The sequence below is a fragment of the Podarcis gaigeae genome (genome assembly GCF_964106915.1).
Source record: "Podarcis gaigeae genome assembly, chromosome: 2".
NCBI lineage: Eukaryota > Metazoa > Chordata > Lepidosauria > Squamata > Lacertidae > Podarcis > Podarcis gaigeae.
The window spans coordinates 83,460,826-83,480,383 of NC_139679.1; the positions used below are offsets into that span (position 1 = coordinate 83,460,826).

General features: G+C 41.1%; 1 protein-coding gene across 12 annotated transcripts in view; it reads right to left on the reverse strand.

Moving 5' to 3' along the window:
• Positions 1–19,558, reverse strand: part of ERC2 (ELKS/RAB6-interacting/CAST family member 2) — a 505,832-nt gene that overhangs the window by 284,546 nt on the left and 201,728 nt on the right. For 6 of the 12 annotated variants that reach the window (XM_083727011.1, XM_083727006.1, XM_083727007.1 and 3 more), the window contains 4 exons: positions 13,627–13,764; positions 8,887–9,027; positions 7,179–7,319; positions 2,387–2,422 (listed from right to left, as the gene is read on the reverse strand). In XM_083727011.1, the coding sequence (XP_083583137.1) occupies positions 2,387–2,422; positions 7,179–7,319; positions 8,887–9,027; positions 13,627–13,764 (456 nt within the window). The remainder of the gene's footprint in view (positions 1–2,386; positions 2,423–7,178; positions 7,320–8,886; positions 9,028–13,626; positions 13,765–19,558) is intronic. The other 6 variants (XM_083727002.1, XM_083727012.1, XM_083727004.1 and 3 more) reach the window with 1 other exon arrangement.

Below are 19,558 nucleotides of genomic sequence, written 5' to 3' on the forward strand. Positions count from 1 at the left end.
GGGGTGGGAAATCAAAATTCCTGACTTTGCATTATCAGGGCTGAGTTTGTTTGTTTGCTCAGATAAACCAAAATCAGTAAGCCAAGAACAAATCTTGGCCAGAGATCATGCTTTCTTTGGTGCAAAATGAACACTGGTTCCTTTGTTCACATTCATAGCAAACCATTAACTCGGCTCCTTTGGGAGGAATGGTGGGATATAAATTCATCAGAATCATAGAGTTGAAAGGGAACCCAAGGGCCATCTAGTCGAACCGGCTGCAATGCAGGAATCAATGCTAAGGGCATTTGCCTCCACTCCTTCCCCTCAGGAAAATCTGCAGTTTAGTGCTAAATCAGAATAAATAGCAATATGGTTTTATGCTGAATGCTTTTTGTCCTGATTTAGGGTTTCAAGGGGAAATCGATGGGGCAAAGTCAAAACTGCTTAGAATCATGTTCAGAAAACCACTCGGTAGGCATGGGATAAGCGGAAGTGTGGATGAATCCCAAAGCATCCCTGACAGGTGGCCATAAACAATAACAAATAATTAACTTTGGTTTACTATAATGCATGAGTAGGGCCAATGAGATGTGGGATGGGGAATGAAGTTCATTCTGTAAGAGCAACTGCACCCATTTCCCATCTACTAAAATCATCTTGCTGCAGATGTAATTTTCATTTAATTTAAAAAAAATTGCCAAAATACAAGATGTTTTGTTGGTAACTTATCTAAAAGTATACATATGGCAAAGTAGGAATAAATTTAGACCTTATATGAGAATGTAAGATCTACCTAAAACTAAATGTAATTACAGGCTAATTTTGGATAAATAAATGTGGTGTGTTTTATGAGGCCTATTATTTCCTCACCAGGACATTAAATTTTCATTACAACTGTGGAATTTGCTCAAATACAATGAAGAGGAATAATGCCCTAGCTGCACATAACAGAAATTTCCCTTAGAGACATGCCACACCTTCCACCTGCAATTACAAAACACTATGTAATTTAAAAACAGGTTTCTATAATACAGCTTTAACATTCTTTCTGCCTTTTAAAAGGTACAATAATTTTCATTATCAGTGTAAATCTGTCACTAAGATATAAAAATGCTTTCATTTATAGACGATATATCTATGTAATACATTTATATATAATCGTCTATGTGTCTTGCTGTTCCTCAAATTACTTATAATGACTGTCAAGTTATTCACTCAGATTCATTTGGGTTGAGTGTTGTTTCTGGCATGGCACATCTGTTAAAGCAAGTTCTAGCACACAACATAATAAGATGTGTTTGTTTGTAAGGTGCCATTGGACGTTTTATTCTTTGCATTATTGAAACACATGGAACCAGTGCTTTTTTCCCTTAAAAAAACTGTTTAGGGGTACTCCCATTTTCCTACTCATATTGAAATACTGCCCCTCAATGAGGCCAAACTTAGGTTCACGAAATGCTTAGGGGTATGCGTACCCCCAGGGGGGGAAAGCACTGCATGGAACTAAAACTAAATTACGGTATTTAAACTTAAGCAGCAAGAGTGTATTTTCCTGTTTTAAAAAGGCACACTGTGGTAAGTGGCATCTGGGTACATTTCTATGGGAGAAAGTCCCCATGATACCAGAAGCATTCTCCTTCTAGCAAGCATGTTTGTGAAAGCCATTGTGGTGTAATGATGAGAGTGTTGGACTAGGACCTGGGAGACCAGAGTTCAAATCCCCACTCAGCCATGAAGTTCGTTGGATGATCTTAGGGCAGTCTCTTAGCCTAACCTACCTCACAGGGCTGTTGTGATGATAAACCGGTGAGGGGGAAACCGTGTACATGAGCTCCTTGGCAGGGGGGAGTGGTTTATAAAACGCAATTAATAAATAAAACTCAAGTGTTTGTGACAACATTTTAAAAGGCTGCTATAAGGAACATTTAATCTTGCGACATAGCAATTCCCTGTCTGCTGCCAGAAACCTACCACACTGCATTTTTTATAACACAAAGAAAATAGACAGTAACTATTTATTCTTCATTTAAGATATTCTGAATAACATTCCAGAGCTTAAGTTTAATTTGAAGGATCCACTGAAGTACTCCATGAGTATAGCAGTAAAATAACAACGAAGCCTGATATCTGCATGCTTTCTTACACTGAAGTAGTTGAGGACCTGAAGGCACTTCAAATTTGATCGCAAAACTTACTGATCCAATTTCTAATAAACACAATTTCCCACAAACGTTTGAAAATATAATAGCCTTAAAGTCCGCAAAGCTCACTTTATTTCAACACAACGCAAATGAAGCCATATTGTTTTGCAAAGCTCCACAGAGGAAGAAGGACAACATGGTGGTGGTTAAATGGATCCTCATGCTTTCGTATGTTACAGCGGACACTTTCTGAAATGACTTACTGGATTGTACATCTGATTGAACAACTGTTCAGCTTGCTACATTGCAAAGTTGGGAAGGAATGAAGCACAGACAGGAAAAGAAGGAAAGATCCAGGAAAACAGTATTAGCTCAGCAAATCCAGCACATTTGCACAGAAGAACTTGGAATTTTATTTTTTTAAAGCAGAAATTTAAGTTTCTAAACATTCTTTAGTGCAAGTGAGAGGCACTGGGGGAAAATAAATGTTGACTTTGGCTCCTAAAAAGAATAGCTGGAGTAAGAAATCTAAGGTTTGTGTTACTTTCCCTTTCTCAAGTGAAATAACCCATGAAATACAGAAAGCTGTCCACTTTTGATGATACATTAAGTGCTGGTCTCTAGCAATGAATCACTAGAAGTGCTTTTGGCCAAGGCTGCAATTTATCACCAAAGCTTCAAAGATGGTAATAATAAAAGATTAATTAAACTTTATCATTAAATTTATGGCCTTCCTTTCATATTAACACAAAACTGCATTTCAGTTTTATTTGAATTCTGAACAGTACAGTTTGGCAAACAGTAGTGGTGAGGAAATCCAAGCGGCAGCGAACAAAAGGAAGACATTCTGAAGTGGAATAGTCTATAAGGAAGCAAAACAAATGATGCTGTAAGCTATAAACCACTTATTCTAGAGCAGTCTCGCTGAAGTTCTACCACCCTATGGGACTTCAGCTTTATGATGACCCCATGACAACTCAATCACTGGGGTGGGAATGGGGGGTAGGGTTTGAACAGGATGCCAGAGATTGAAAATCCACAACTGCCTCCATCAAGGGTATTCACTGAGACCACTTCAGAACAAATGGCTTAAGGATTACTTACAGCCGTTAAACAAAGAAAATTCCTATGACTTCTTCATTCATGAAGGCAAAATGTCTATAAAACAAACATCCATTGGGGCATTTTTCTGTTAATGCTCTCATGCCTTTAACACTGCAAGCTTTCTTTTATTAAGCTCTGATCCAAAGAGTCTCCTGAAAATTCACGGATGCAGTGAAGCTGTCCAGATTTCTCCCTCCACTGTGGATTCTTTTGCTGCATTGAAAGAAAGTGCAGCAAAGAGCCCCTCCTTGAATTTCAGAGAAGGCCTCAGAATCCCAGGTGTGAACTGAATCTCTCCCATGGCATTTTTGGTTTTCCCTCTTCATAATCCTGCCTAGTGTAGCCACTTACATCGCCAAAAAACAGAGCAAATGCATCATAAAGAGGGCACAGATTTGCACAAAATGCCGCATGCCAGTTTATGTGCACGGATGCAAATTTAGAAACATTTGCTATAATTTAAATAGGTATACATTGCAAGACAGCAGGGACAACTATGGCGAGACGACCTCTATGGTTCAGGAGCTATCTGCTATTGGGCAACTGAAAGGGCTCTGCCCTCACTTCTGATAATTCTTGATCTTTTAACCAGATAGGCCCATCAAATAGACAATACCTTGAAATAGAGAGCCGACAGTCCTTCATATAGAGGACTGTCATCTGTAAAGTTGGATATCCTAGTGTTCATTTTTAACTGTACAGTATGGTTTTTTTTTATCTCCACTCAAGGGAAATGGATAGGTATGCAATATATATATTATTTCAAGATACACTATAGCAGTGTTGCCATACGTCCGGAATTTCCCAGACATATCTGGAAAACTGCTCAACAACTTTCCTGTCCTGATTTTTACTGTTTGAAATATGATAACCCTACAGTATAATATACTGTAATAAAATATGTGAGTTTCACTTTTTGTTGCAGTTCTCTTGTACAGATTCTGTGTTCCCCTCCCCAAGGCAAGGCGGTTGGTGTATAATTATGCCAGCTTGAAAAGCAGCAAGGCGTTTTGAAAGCTGAAAGAATTTTGATGCTGGTGAATCGGTTTCCCTGTTTTATCCATTTCCTAGCTCAAAAATATATGAAAAGAAGAACTAGCAGAAAATCAGAGGAAATAACAGGAAAAAGCCCTAACCTCTACAAATTAACTTTAGGCATACCACATGCTTTCTTGATTACACTTTGCTGTTATTGTAGCCAGCGGGAACTAAACACCAGCAGTTGTTGGAAAGATGATCATACTAATTATTAAGGGGAGGCACAAAGAATTGTAATTGAAGCTAAAAAGTAAGACAAGGTTCCAGTCCTCATGCCACTTATTTAAAAGTAGGATAATTAATGTGACAACTCCAAGCTTAAATTCTGCGTAGCTCCAAAACCTCACATAATTTAAATCAGGGGGTTCCAGAAGGTGGCCAGGTTGGGTATCTGTTAAAGCCCTAAGACCAGAGAGGGCCCATGGTTGAAATAATGTTGCTATTTTTACTTCACACAGAATATCCAAGATCAGATGTAGCCTAAGGAAATTCTCACTTGTGTGTCCCAACTTTTCCAGGTTAATGGAGGCCACTGACAATACCATGCCTAAGAGGCCCCAAAATGCTGGAGCCAGCACTGATGCAAAAAGGTCAAGATCTGTTATATAGAGATAGCTTACAGACCCATATGCCACCTGATTACTGTTTTCAGGTCGGTTTTTGCTGCATAAACAGAACAAGAAACAGGTCAGTTGTGACTGGGCTACTTTTTGTAAATACAGAAGTACTTTAAGTGGTTTGAAGTGATTTGATCATTTCAATCATTCTTTTGAAAACTAATCAAAAAGTGTGTGTGTGTGTGTATGTGTGTGTGTGTGTGTGCTGGAATGATACGTTACATGCAACTTCCAAAAGCAAGTTTTTCTTTTTTAATGATAAATTTAAAAACATGCTTTTGAAGTTTCATCTGGAATTTATTTTCCAATGTTTCCTGACCCATCACTACTGTGGAATGCAAGTTTCAAAAAACATCTCTCTACCTATAGGAACAAAGGCATATCAATACTTCATCAGTTTCATCACCAACCAAATGCACGAACTTAGGTTTTCCTAAAAGTTCAAATGGCTGAACACTAAGCATGCAGATCTGTTGTATGACCATATTCTCACACAATGTTTGGAATTTCAGCTAAAATTAAGCAACGCTGCCAAATAAAACACACATTAAAAAGAACTGTTTGCGGTCAGTTATCAATAACAATTCATGTTTCTGTTCAGCGCCTCAAATTTGAAACTTTCATTGTAGAAGCACCTGTTCTTCTCACAAACCAGTGAATATTGCTAAACATAGTTGATGAATAATACAGATTTTTTTTTAAAGCAACACTTGGTATAAAAACTTGAGATGTGTTACATCTGGGAAAATCTGGCTCTTTAATGTGCTAAGCATTGCATAGCCCGCCAATACAGCCAGTACTTCCATGACAGCAACCCTGAAGACACTGTCCAAAGACACTGTCCTTTTGAGGCTTTTGAGGCGTCTTCCGTTGAAACTTTTGAAAGACTATTGAGAGACTGTCCTTAGACATCTGTTTTGAACACACGGCTTGACAGTCCTCACTACCACTCTGTTATATGGTACATATGAACTTTGATTGCCTTATTCCTATAATTTGAATGATATCATTATTCTATTATATATTCTCTACTAACTATTAGCCTACGTGTTGTGTTTGTATTGTTGTGATGACAGCAACCTTGGGCAGCAGGTGAATGCCACACAGTTGCGCATGCATCCCCTGAGCCAACCTACTGTCTTCAGACACAGCATTGAAGTAAGGTTCAACTGAGAACCTGGTCACCTTCTGCATCTGGAATGGAAGGGTCGCCATCTTGTCCTTTGCTTCAGGCAGCAAATGGTATTGAGTCAGACCCGCCCAGCAATGAAGTGCAAATATATCCTTAGCTTCTGGAGTGAAAGGGGTGGTTTCAGCACATAATTTAACTGCAGCATGCACACACATGCACGCACACTCCTTGAATTGTATGGATGCGAAACCTACATTGGTGCACTGGATATTATGCGCAATGCACTGATTTTGGTAGGTTGTTTCATCTCAGATTTCAGTTCAGTTAGGACTGTTTGGGGTTGCATCTTGATGTTGTTTATATATGATTATTATTACCTTTTGGTGTGTTTTTTGACATTTAGCAACCTATCTTGAACTGTCAAGCACTGATCAGGCAATTCAACCCAGAAATGAGGACTGGGCTGTCTCTCCCCTTGCCTGTGACTTTACAAAAGATTGTACAAGTATAATCTTCTGTCCATGTGGTATACATGGGATCTTGCACTTTTGCCTTGTCAAATTTAATGTTCATATAGTTAATCACTTTGCAAGCACCTGTCCACAATGATGTATGGGCCACACAATAGCCAAATTTAAAGATTTTTTTTCCAAGTTGCACTTTCAATGAGAGTTAAATGTGCTTAACTTTGGCCCGACTGTGCCCTTGTTTAAATGATCTATTGGCAACATGAGCCCATTTACAAGGTGTGGAAGGCAAACATGATGCTGAAACCAAGAAGTATGCCATGAGTTTGTGTTTCAACGATGAACATACACAATACTAACTCACATAGGAAAGAGAAACAATGTATGGTAGAAATGTGCTAACATGATTTCCAAATCATTTTGACAAAATCATTTAGACTAAATGTGATTAAATATGCTGTACATAAAAAAAAATGTTCCCGTATATATTTACATGGCTTTTCTGCTGAAGACAAATTTTTAAAATGGCAATAATAATACAGTATTATTATTTTAAAACTGCTGACAGTTTTCAAGCTTTATAAACAAACACATTTCCATTCATTAACAGTAGTTTCGACTCGAAACTAACAGATGACATATTTCACTGCAGAAACGCAGGCATGCATTGGAAATAAGATCTGTTGTTAGTATTTACCTTTTTCAGTTGTGCTTCTAGCTTACTACACTCCTCCTTCTTTTGCTCTATGGCTATTTCTAAAGACTTTAACTTGGAGTCTCTTTTCAGTCCAGCCGAAGCCAATGATGATGCATGTTCTTTGAGGTCAATTAAGCTAGACTAAATACATGTAATATATATAAAAGAGACAATTGAAAGAGAAGGTTACCAGAAAACATAGAACCAATTTTTAATCCCTACTAAGCCTTTTACAGCGGGCTTGGAGACTGTGAGGTGCCGTCCTCTAAAGCACAGCTGCAATTATGTTCCAAAGCACATAGGTAATGAGCCATGGGTAGAAAGCCATGTTTAGTCCCTGCTGCAAAGAGCTTAGAGGAAATCAACAGCACAAGAGCATAGCGCCTCTGTGGGCACATGTAATATATATACACTGCCCACTTACCCTGCTTCTGGTCTAACTGAAAGTAAACTGATGATCACGGACATTAGTGGATATTTATTAAGTTCAGTGAACCTCTTTTGATTCTTTACTGGGGCTCTTTTCTCTCTAAGCAAGTGCAGTGGACCCACTTTAAACAACAACAACAAAATATGGGCTTCTTATATTTATGTGGAGTTGCAGACCTGCCGGTTTACAGGGGAGACGGAGGGGGCTTCCAATTTATGCAGATATCTCAGCCTCTGCACCAACACAACGGGGAAATATTAAGACATCACTAATATTATTAATCATTAAGCAGAACATACATTTGCAAACACAGTTGTGGAAAAACCATGGGTTCTGTTCCACTGCAGCCTCAAAAGAACAATCTCATAAACATGCCCAAGTACTAGCCTCCAGGAGCAGGACATAATTCTAGTGCTATCACATAAAGTCTGAGAGGCATCTTTATAATTTTGTATAGGTCCAACCAACATAGTGACACAACTTCAGCCTTGTTTGTCTCTGGTTCTTTCCAACAGATTATACAATAACTTTCTTAATGTGTCTCATCTCCCCTTTACTGCTATTATCAATTCTCAAAGGGACATGATGGTAGGGCTCAGCATGGGCGTAGTCAAGGGGAAGGGGACACAATATTTACTGAAAAGCATGGAAAGTACTCATTTAATTAAGATCCCCCCCCCCCAGCAGATGCCTGGCCCCTAACAAGAATTCTGGCTACGCCTATGGGGCTCAACGAAAAAATTATAGTGTGACATTGTTCTCATTACCGCCATCATTTACATGCCACAGTATGTTATTCAAAGAACTTTGCATATGTTATCTGTGTAATCCTTACAATAGTCAGTCTTATGAAGGCCATCTGCAGCTGAGAGTGGAAGGGGTGAGGTGGAAAAAAAATGCCTTGGCTAAGGCCACCTAGATAGTTCATAGCTGAAGTGAGTTTTGAATCAGGGACTTCCTGGGTTACAGCTACAATTGGCACAATCATGCAAAGCAAAGTTAAAAAGATAAGGACGGAAATGAAGTAACCTTTAATTCCTGGAAGCCTCTGCTGAGTCCAAATTGTTTCTCTTCCTGGAATGGCATGTTTGAAGCCCAGCCATTATTAAATTATATGTAAAAGTTGGAAGCCCAGAAATATGGTTGTTTTGGAGATATTACATCCCAAATTATTTAAATATATTTGCTTTCACTTGAAACATCTCACTCTGCGACTGTAAAACTATACGCAATTTGATTCACAGCAATACAAATATTCAATTAATTGCAAACACTGACCTCTTTTTCTGTTAGCTCTGCTTGCAAAGCATTAACTTTTTCCTTCAGGTCTTTGTTTTCTTTTTTAAAGGATTCAATTTCTTCAATCCTTTCACGGTCATCTCTTTCCCTTTGCTCCTTTAATCGCTCTATGATTCTCTCCTAAATAGTGAAAACATGGTTACACTTTATAACTTGAACCAGCAGCTTGGAAAATAAGTGACACCACACACACACACACACACACACACACACACACACACACACAATCCTTCATCTGAGGATCATAGGGTGGTTTACAATACAGTATAAAAACACAAAAATATGTAACATTAGCCAAAGGCCTGGGAAAGGATGAATGTTTTCACCTGGCATATAAAGATATGTAATGAAGGCACCAGGTGAGCCTCTCTGGGGAGAACATTCTACAAATGGGGGATTATAAGAGGATCAAATAATAAATTCCTTTTAAACAGTCATTCTGGATTTGCTGTCATTAGAAGAACATCAAGAATGAGGTCACAATCCAAGAAACTGCACACTCAGCTCAATGCACGTACGTCTGGCTTCACAAATATGACCTATCGAGTTCAACACAGCCTATCAGCCAGCATGTTATGCTTTGCCAAGTGCTTGAGAACACCCCTCTGCTTCTGAATTCCTAGACCAGCAGTGAATCAGCTGAGCCACTAGTCTGTTTCCATGCAGGGCATGTGAATTGTAGCATTTGGCTTGATGGGTCACAAACTGTGCATCCTACCTTGTCAAATGACCTTTTGATTCCCTGCCCCACCCACAATATCATCTCCCTGTATCCCATTGAAAACCAGTTTTGAAAAGGGAGTGTTGATCTATAAATGGTTTTCCTAGAAGGATGTTTCCAGTGCAGCTACCCATTTCTCTCTTCCTACTGGGCAAACAACTGTTTTCAATATACAGTGGTAGCTCGTGTTAAGTACTTAATTCGTTCTGGAGGTCCATTCTTAACCTGAAACTGTTCTTAACCTGAAGCGCCACTTTAGCTAATGGAGCCTCCCGCTGCTGCTGCGCGGCCAGATAATGATTTCTGTTCTCATCCTGAAGCAAAGTTCTTAACCTGAGGTACTATTTCTGGGTTAGCGGAGTCTGTAACCTGAAGCGTATGTAATCTGAAGCATATGTAACCTGAGGTACCACTGTACTGCTATCTCAGCCTGAGCTAGTATCATATTATGATACTCTCTGACAGGAGATGTACTCAGGTGTAAATGTAAGCTCCATTTCAGAAGGTAGCAGTTAGTGCACACTCACTTAAAAGGAAGTGCAAATATTTGTGTTTCCCCAATAAGCTTAGTTCTTTTCTACTGTAATAAAATATAGTACATGACATGAAAGTGCTTTCTGTTATGTATGGGAAAAGCTGGGCATTGTGCTACATGTACAAATATATAACTAATGTTTAATATTATTGTGAGATTTTTAACATTCAAGAGAAGACATTTATTTAACCAAGTAATAAGGCCTCAGTCAAGGGAATTTTCAAGCATACACATTTGGAGCTTTTTGACATAGAAAAATAATCAACTCTAAGACCAATGATCTTGAGATAGATCTTGAAATAAGAATGTTGATATAGAACAGGTATTATTAGCTACTGCATTTTAAAAGCTTTTTTTTTACAGAAGAACTGGAAGTCCTTAGGTTGATAGCAATGCTGAACTGCACATAATCCTGGTTCACCTTCTAAAGTAAGGCAAATTACAGCACTGACAAATTTAGATATACTTTAGGCATCCGCTTGAAGTCAAACAAAGTTTGAGAGTATTCATTTAACTTATGATTATTACTGGATATTATCATAACATTAACACGCATCTCACCCTGTGAGGATATTGAGATGGACCACATGGATAAGCCTGGGTTCCTATACACTTGATTCCTATGTTGTCTGAAAGCTCAGAGTTCACTAGTTTTGCAGGAAAATCATTCAAGGCTCCTAGGTAGCAACGATCCTCAACGTCGGAATAGAAGCTAACTGTTCCTGTTTTCTTTTGCCTGTCCCAAGTTAATCACTGTTCCTGTTTTTGCCTTTGAAAGATGCCTTGTTAAAACGTTGAATAAGGGTTTCTAGATTTCTCATACATGTGTTATCTCTTGAGTCAATGCCTACGCTTGAACGTACATGACAGGTACTGGGGGATATTAACTATGAACACGGGAGCCCATCCCTTTTCACTGCCTGAGGCAAAACTGAAGGTGCTGCCTCCTCAGCAGTCTCACCCTCTCACCAAAGCCTCGCTTACCAAGATCGCACAGCAGCTTCCAGAAAAATCTCACACGATTTCTGCGAGCTCTCATGAGATTTCTGCAAGATCTCATGAGATCTTGCCTGAAGCTGCCTTCACTGCTTCTCTTCCCTCCTCTGGCAGCAGGGGAAGGGGCAGGGGGCAGCCAAGGAACCTACAGGGGCTCCGCCTCATGGGATTCCATCACCCAAGGCAGCTGCCTCAATCTGCCTCATGGGAAGGCTAACCCTCACAATGCCTATGATTGCCCTGACATCTCTACAGATTGTGGAATGGGGAAGAGAATAATGCTATGCTTATTTGGAAAGTTGATTCAGACTGTTCCTTTAACAGGTCTCCTCCTGCTCCAGTTTCAATACCCTCAGTCCCAAACCACCCCTCATGGAAGTTGTTGGTCTTCACCTTCTCTCTCACTGTAGCTTCTAAGTCAGTAGTGGCCAAACTTGGCCCTCTAGCTGTTTTGGGACTACAGCTCCCATCATCCCTAGCTAACAGGACCAGTGGTCAGGGATGATGGGAACTGTAGTCCCAAAACAGCTGGAGGGTCAAGTTTGGCCATCACTGTTCTAAGTGAACAGCATTTCTCTCTCTCTCATTAGTGCTACACTTAAGATTGCAAAAAACAACAAGAGATATGGGCAGTAGAGTCCACAGCAATGGAAACTTCATGTAGGAGAGTGAGGCATGGGGAAATGTGTCACTTTAGTGTTTATATGGGCAACACAAGTTTCCAGTTAGGCACGGAACTTCTGTTATGGGTAAGTACCTACATGCTAGCCCCCCCCCCATAAACAATAAGGCTTTTTAAGTGTGCAATCCATTTCAGTGTTTGACTAGAACGCTCAAGCAGTCCAATCTCCCATCCCCCTCAAAGCCTCCCTACTCCCTCTATAAGTTTGCCTGAAATAAATGGTGTGTTTTGAGACTAATTTGGCCCAGACCCTTGATTCCTCACTCCCACACTCCTTTTCAATTGTCCCACTTTACAAGAAAGAAAAAATCCTTGCCGTAGGCCAGGGTTGGGGAACCTTCTTCAGACCAAGGGTCGCATTCCCTTGTGGTCAACCTTCCAGGGACCCCACACCTTTGGTCGCTGAGGCCAGAGGCAAAAGTGGGCAGAGCAACTAATGTGGGAGGACTTCCCTTTGCACAGCAGGCTAGTTTCTTTACACTCAAACACCCCTCTCTAGCCTCCATCTGGGCCAACAAGAAGCATCATCAGAATTCAGGGGTGCTTTCCTTCCAGATGAAAACATTCAAGGAGAGTGCAAAGAAGGGGTGGCACGTTTGTGGGTGCCTCAGGAGGGTGTGTGATCTGGGAGACTCCTGAGGGTCAAAGAGAGGGGCCTGGAAGGTTGTACCTGGCCCCTAGGCCAGAGGTTGCGCATCTCTGCCAAAGGGACTGGGGTTGGGGAGACAAGAAGCAAAATGCTTTTGCTTCTTGGGGAAGGAGTATCAGGGAGGGTAGGGAAGCTAGCCAGGTCACAGGTCAGGTGTTGCAGCCCCTTTTCAAGTTTGGCCCAACCATACTCAAAATGACGCTGATCAAACTGAACAGAAGGGGCGGGGTACATTTTTGAGAGGGTTGCATATTTTAAATATTTGCCACATCTTGATTTTAATGTTATTGTGGATAAACTGATTCTATCTGTTGTCTCTCCAAAGTTTGGTATGGAAAGTAGCTTCCTCAAAATTCAGTGAAATTGTCTAGCCATCCTCTGTTTTAATAGGAAGCTGTCGTATAAAGTTATGGCTTACGGACATTTCTTAAAATTGTTTAAAAATATTTTCCTTCCCAAATAGTACAAGCATGATCCCAAAAGCATTTATGCTGTTAATCATGCTTTAATTTTTATATTTTATTAAAGGTTAAGCAACATAATTCTAAAGCACAAAACGAAGATTAATTGAACTGTAATCTCCATGAGCTAGATGTTGAAAACACATGTTAAAATACCCTAATACACCATGTTGTCTTTGATTAACCACTAACATGATGAAATCCCAACAATGTATCCTTTCTAGTATTATTTGCATTGGCAAGCATTCCTGGTGTATATATCTATCCCCCTTACAGGCCTAATCTACATGCATTTTATCACAAAAGCAAGCAAGAACTAAATTGCAGTGGCTGAAAGCTCTGTATCGGGCACATTCAACTGCTTATTTCCAGCAATACCACAGTTATCTCAAATTGTTAGCAACACAAAAGTAACTGCAGCTTAATTTGAGCAAGGACGCAACAGGGGCTAATCCTCTTCACACTTACAGTGTCTGGACACTTACAAATGTTCCAGCAGCAGCTTCCATGATGTCTGATTGTTCAGAAATCCCCCTGGCACTGGGACTCCCTAACCATACAGTGCAAATACTGCCCCCAAGAGCAGAATTATTGTGTGCAATTATTTGTGCAATCGAACTAGCAGCTAGAACATCAGAACCTGCTCCTAAAAGGATGTGTTCAACAAAACCATACCTTCTCTGATAAAGCTTCTTCCAACGTTGCTAGAGCCGTGTCTGTGTTGCTGGAATCAGTCTGCAACGACTTCACTCTGTCTTTCAAATTGGTTAGCTGTTTGTCTTTATCCCTAAGTTGCTCCTGAAGATTTTCAATCTTTAAAACAAAGAATGCAAGGTTACTCAGTACTGATTATGAAAAGGAGGCTTTAGAATGGCAAGCTCTGTTGGCAAAAGTAGGCAATTCATGAACACTTGGCGTGTGTGGGGGGGTAAAATACAGCAAACACATTACTGAAATGTTCACAGTCTGAAATCATTCAGTTCTGATTTTAACCTCTGTGAATCTCCAACAGCCAACAAAACAGAAAGATCTCAGTGCAAGGCAACCTCACTCAGTTCAACCCTTAATGTGAGTTTCCAACGTATGCTTGAAACTGATTTATTTTAGATTTGTTGAAGTGTTAGCATCGGTGCTTTTTTTTCAGGAGGTACTCAAGGCTACGCAGTCCTGGCACATCTTTTCTGCTGTTGTTAAAAAGTGTGGCACTTACTTTAACAACTTTATGGTGAGTACCGGCACCTATTTTTCTAGAAAAAAAAGCAATGGTTAGCATGTTCCTAAAGATTGGAGACAATTGGAGGTTGCAGAGCTTGGAAAAACTAAAAAACAAGGTGCGAGATTGGTTGCATTATGCACAAATTCAAGAGGTCTTTAAAGTAGACAAGAAGGTTGGATTCCAGGTGGAAAAATCGAAACCAGAGACAGAACTGTTAGAACCAAAAAGTAAACTACTTTCGAGAATGTATAACCTGCTGCTTAAATGGAATACTCAGGATGAGACAGTCAAATCCGCCATGATAAAGTGGGCGCAGGATTTGGGGCATAACATTATGTTTGAAGACTGGGAAAGGTTATGGAACACCGGAATGAAATTTACGGCATGTAGTGCCTTGAAGGAAAACATTATGAAAATGATATACCGGTGGTACATGACCCCAGTCAAGCTTGCTAAGATATATCACCTGTCTGATAATAAATGCTGGAAATGTAAAGAGGCGGAAGGGACATTCTTTCACCTCTGGTGGACCTGCCCGAAAGTGAAGGCCTTTTGGGAAATGATTCATAATGAACTAAAAAAGGTACTTAGATTTACCTTACCCAAGAAACCAGAGGCCTTCCTCCTGGGCATGGTGGACCAGAGAGTGCTTAAGAAGGACAGAACTTTTTTTATGTACGCTACTACATTGGAAGACACAAGATTTACCCACACTGGAGGAATGGCACACGCAGTTGATGGACTACATGGAACTGGCCGAAATGACTGGCAGAATCCGAGACTTGGGAGAAGAAACAATTGAGGAGGACTGGAAAAAATTTAAAGACTATTTGGAAAAATATTATAAGTTGTATGAATGTTAAAAAACGCACCTTTTAGGAAATTCTAGCTTCAGTAATGTTAAATTAAAGAAATGGAAATTAAGGTACAAGAAGTCAGAGATAGAATAATGAAACAACTTTATTGTGTTAAAATGAAAACGTACATGATTTGGGTCATAATATATTTGAAATTGGGTAACATGATAAAATGGAAGATACAATAAGTATTGAAACAAGTTAACAAATTGCAGATGTTATGTATCACAGAGAATGCAGGGTTGGGAGGACGCGGGGAAGTCCAGTAGATTTGGAAAAAAGAACAAGAAAATTTGTCACTTTCTTTTTTTGCTTTTATAATATGCTCTTTGTTCTTTTTTCTGTATTCCATAAAACTAATAAAAAATATTATTAAAAAAAAATAGCATGTTCCTAATAATATACACTTACTTTAGGATGCAGAGGTTCCTATACCCCTTTTTTCGTACCAAAACTTCCCTAAAAGGGGAGTAGGATGGTTCATGGTAGAACTTCTCTTAGGCACTAGATGCTGCTACAAGGGTGTATGGCAGCATACAGGAGCACCCAGGAATCAAGGGTACAATGAGAACTAGCTTTTCCATGGTTCCAGGGGAGCTAGATGGTACCGCATATGTCATATTTAATCACTATTTAACTATGAAGCTGCTGCTGCTGATAACATACTTTTAAATATCCTTATTGTGCAGACCTTCCACCCAATTCAAATAGTGGAGATCTGCATTCTGCATCATGTCTTGGTACTGTCTTCAAGAGAAGACCCGAATAGGATTTTCATTTCAGTAATGGGGGGTTTAAAATATGATTTGTTGCAGCAGCAAACATCCAACACAGCACTGCAACTCATTCAACGCAGAGCTGTTGCATCGTTGCACGGAAGGGAAATGCAAGTGCTTGAGATGAGTGATTAATACCTTTCAGGAGGGTGTTTCTGGTAACCCTTTGCAGCATGTTAATTAGGTAGAGGGCAAGCCTTCAGCTGCTGCTTCCTCTATCGTTGTAACAATCACAGAAAATGAAATGGAGATGACAGCTGACCTAAGGATGCCGCTAGTGTAAAGCCAGCATATGATTTGGTCCTCTGTAATTCACACTCAACAGCAGGCTCTTAAGAGGAAAGAATCTTTGGCATGAATCAGGTCAAGTAAGTATGAAATGGCATATCTCAAACAAATCATGCCCTCTTTATCTTGTGCAACTTGAGAGCAATGGAAATAATTAGCATTCCTTTTCACCGTGGGTATCACTGACTGGCTTTGAGTGAATATATTTCCTGAACTCTCCTCACCTTATCCCTTTCCAACATGACCCCAGTTATTCAAGTGGTGTAGCTTGCAGTTATGCAATGCTTAAGCATCACTAAAACAAATGGAGCTTGCCACGTGGCCAACAGAATTGTGCTGTAAGGCATCAGTCTCGGTTGGCATATGGCAGTGCTCTGTATACAGTTATGCAAGGAGAAACATGTGCCGCAGCAGCTAAAGTAACATCCTATCTTTGCCCAAGTGCCTTTTAAAAGCTAAACAAACAAATAAAGCAAGTTTCAGGGACCACTGCTACCCTGGGTTATAGAGGGGAACAGACTAATCCTGTGCAGGTTGTGTGAGAAGGTGGAATTGCTCTGCCTGGGAAAGGATCTGTCCACAGTAATGCTTTAATTTATGTGTTTCATCTTATGCAGAAAAAAAAGAGAATACATGCTAAAGAGCTAAGAACTGGTTGTTTTATAGTGCACACTATACCACCAAATAGAACACTTAAATTAAAAAATGAATAAATTCTCCAGCAGCACCTTAGAGACCAACTAAGTTTGTTCTGGGTATACCAGAACAAACCTAGTTGGTCTCTATGGTGCTACTGGAGAATTTTTTAATATTTTTTTTTTTATTTTGTCTGCATCAGACCAACACAGCTACCTACCTGAATCTAGAAACAGAACACTTGTTAGTGTTCAGAAGAGGGTAGACCATGTTCATTTCCTTTCTGCACTAATAGCGGTTCTAACAACTACCTCATGACACCCTGTGGAATACTAGAGCCACTGCACATTTTACATCCAGTAAGCTGTACTCTTGAAATGATGAGGACAAGACAACCAAAAAGAATGAACTGAAAACATGCAATTAGAAATGAGAGCTTGGCCATGCTCTTTTGTTACGATTCTATTATGCTATGTACACCAGAAATATTAATTTGAAACGTCATTCCCCTCTGTCATTTGCTTATTTCAATACATTTACATCTCCTTTCTCTTAGAGACGTTTTTAAACATGACACAAAATTTATCCAAGACAACAGGTCTAAAAATGTTTTTCGCAGATGTAAAGGGCATATGCTGCAAAGTATAGGCCAGGGGTCGGCAACCTGCGGCTCCGGAGCCGCATGCGGCTCTTTAACGCCTTTGCCGCGGCTCCGGGGTGGAGGCGAGGGGAGAAGGCGCATTTTCCTTTGTTCCCGTGCAGTCGCTGTCATCTGTGAGGCGGCGGCGGAGAGCAGAAGGCAGCGCCACTCTCCTCGCGAGTTGGGCGCAGGGCAGCGGCAGCAGGAAGGCTCCCCAAGGGCCGAGCGGCACGCGCCCGCCTTCCCCGTGAGCCATTGTTTTTAGTGCGCCTCCTTTCACTCATTGTTGCCCCGCGCGGTGAAGCGACCCCGGGTTGGGAGCCGCCAGGATCTCTGGAGCGAGTCCTCTTTCGGGGGTTGTGGGGGCTCCCAGCAGCAGCAGCTCCCGGCGGGAGCTCCTGCAGGGTGCGCAAGGCTTGCAGACACTCGCCCGAAGCACGGGGAGCCCTCCGGAGGGCTCCCTGTGCTTCGGGCAACAGGCTGCCGCCCCAAGCCTCGCGCGCCCGACGGGAGCTCCTGCCGGGCGCGCAAGGCTTGCAGACACTCGCCTGAAGCACGGGGAGCCCTCCGGAGGGCTCCCTGTGCTTCGGGCAACAGGCTGCCGCCCCAAGCCTCGCGCGCCTGGCGGGAGCTCCCGCCAGGCGCGCAAGGCTTGCGGACACTCGCTGGGGCTGCAGGCTGCTGCCCGCAAGCCTTGTGAGCCTGTGGGAACTCCCGCCGGGCTTGCAAGGCTTGCGGATAGCTTCCTGAAGCCTGGAGAGCGAGAGGGGTCGGTGCGCACCGATGCCTCTCGCTCTCCAGGCTTCAGCGAAAGCCTGCATTCGCACCATAGGACGCACACAGATTTCCCCTTCATTTTTGGAGGGGAAAAGTGCGTCCTATGGAGCGAAAAATACGGTATATAGCATGTCTTTGTTGCTGGCTGATTTGCTGCTATTGCTTTGCAATTTGCAGCTACTGTTTTGAAGGGGAGTGAAGAACACACACTCAAAAAAAGGTAACTTGTTAATATAACGTTTATTTCTATGAGGAGGAGTAATTCTGAGGGGTCAAACAAAAAATAATTAAAAAGTGTCAAAAAAGTTATTTTTATAATGACGAGGATAACATTGGGCTAAGAAACAATGTATGCAGTGTTATATTTGTTTTAAATGTCGCAATGGTTTTGCGGCTCCCAGTTGTTGTTTTTTCTTCGGAAACGGGTCCAAGTGGCTCTTTTTGTCTTAAAGGTTGCAGACCCCTGGTATAGGCATCTCCACCAATTCATAAATACCTTTAGACATGAAGCTCTGCTCATAGCTTGAAGATAGCAGAAAAGGGATGTTACTGCTGGTGTAAAACCCTGATAGCTTCATAACAGCAGCTTTGGTTGGAGGGGCAGCAAGATTCGGGTACAGTAACTGAGAACTTTGAGTTACAGATAGGTAGCCGTGTTGGTCTGCCATAGTCAAAACAAAAAAAATTCCTTCCAGTAGCACCTTAAAGACCAACTAAGTTAGTTCTTGGTATGAGCTTTCGTGTGCATGCACACTTCTTCAGATACACTGAAACAGAAGTTTCCAGACCCTTCTATATAGTGAGAAGGTGGGGAGGGGTATTACTCAGAAGGCTGGTGGGAATGGGTGATTGGCAGATAGCTGTGATGAGCCTGTTGACGACTCTTAACGACTGCAATAGGTCTTACAGGAAAAAGCAAGGGGTGAGAAGGTGAAAAATGGCTTTGTCATGTATAATGAGATAAGAATCCAAGGTCTTTGTTCAGACCAGGTCTCTCCATGGTTTTAAGTTTGGTGATAAGTTGCAATTCAGCAGCTTCTCTTTCCAGTCTATTTCTGAAATTCCTTTGTAGTAAAACAGCTACTTTGAGATCTTGTATAGAATGTCCTGGGAGATTGAAGTGTTCTCCTACTGGTTTCTCTGTCTTGTGATTCCTGATGTCCGATTTATGTCCGTTTATTCTTTGGCATAAGGTCTGGCCTGTTTGTCCAATATAGAGAGCTGAAGGACACTGTTGGCATTTGATGGCATACACAATGTTAGACGATGAGCAATTAAATAAAAGGGGAAGGCCAAATGTTGGATGAGAAAGGAGGCATTTACAAAACAAAAGGTGTGTTTGTTAAGTGACCAGAGGTAGGAAGCTAAGATTTCCGCCACACAGCAGCTACATGTGAGCTTAAGGAGCAAAGTGTGT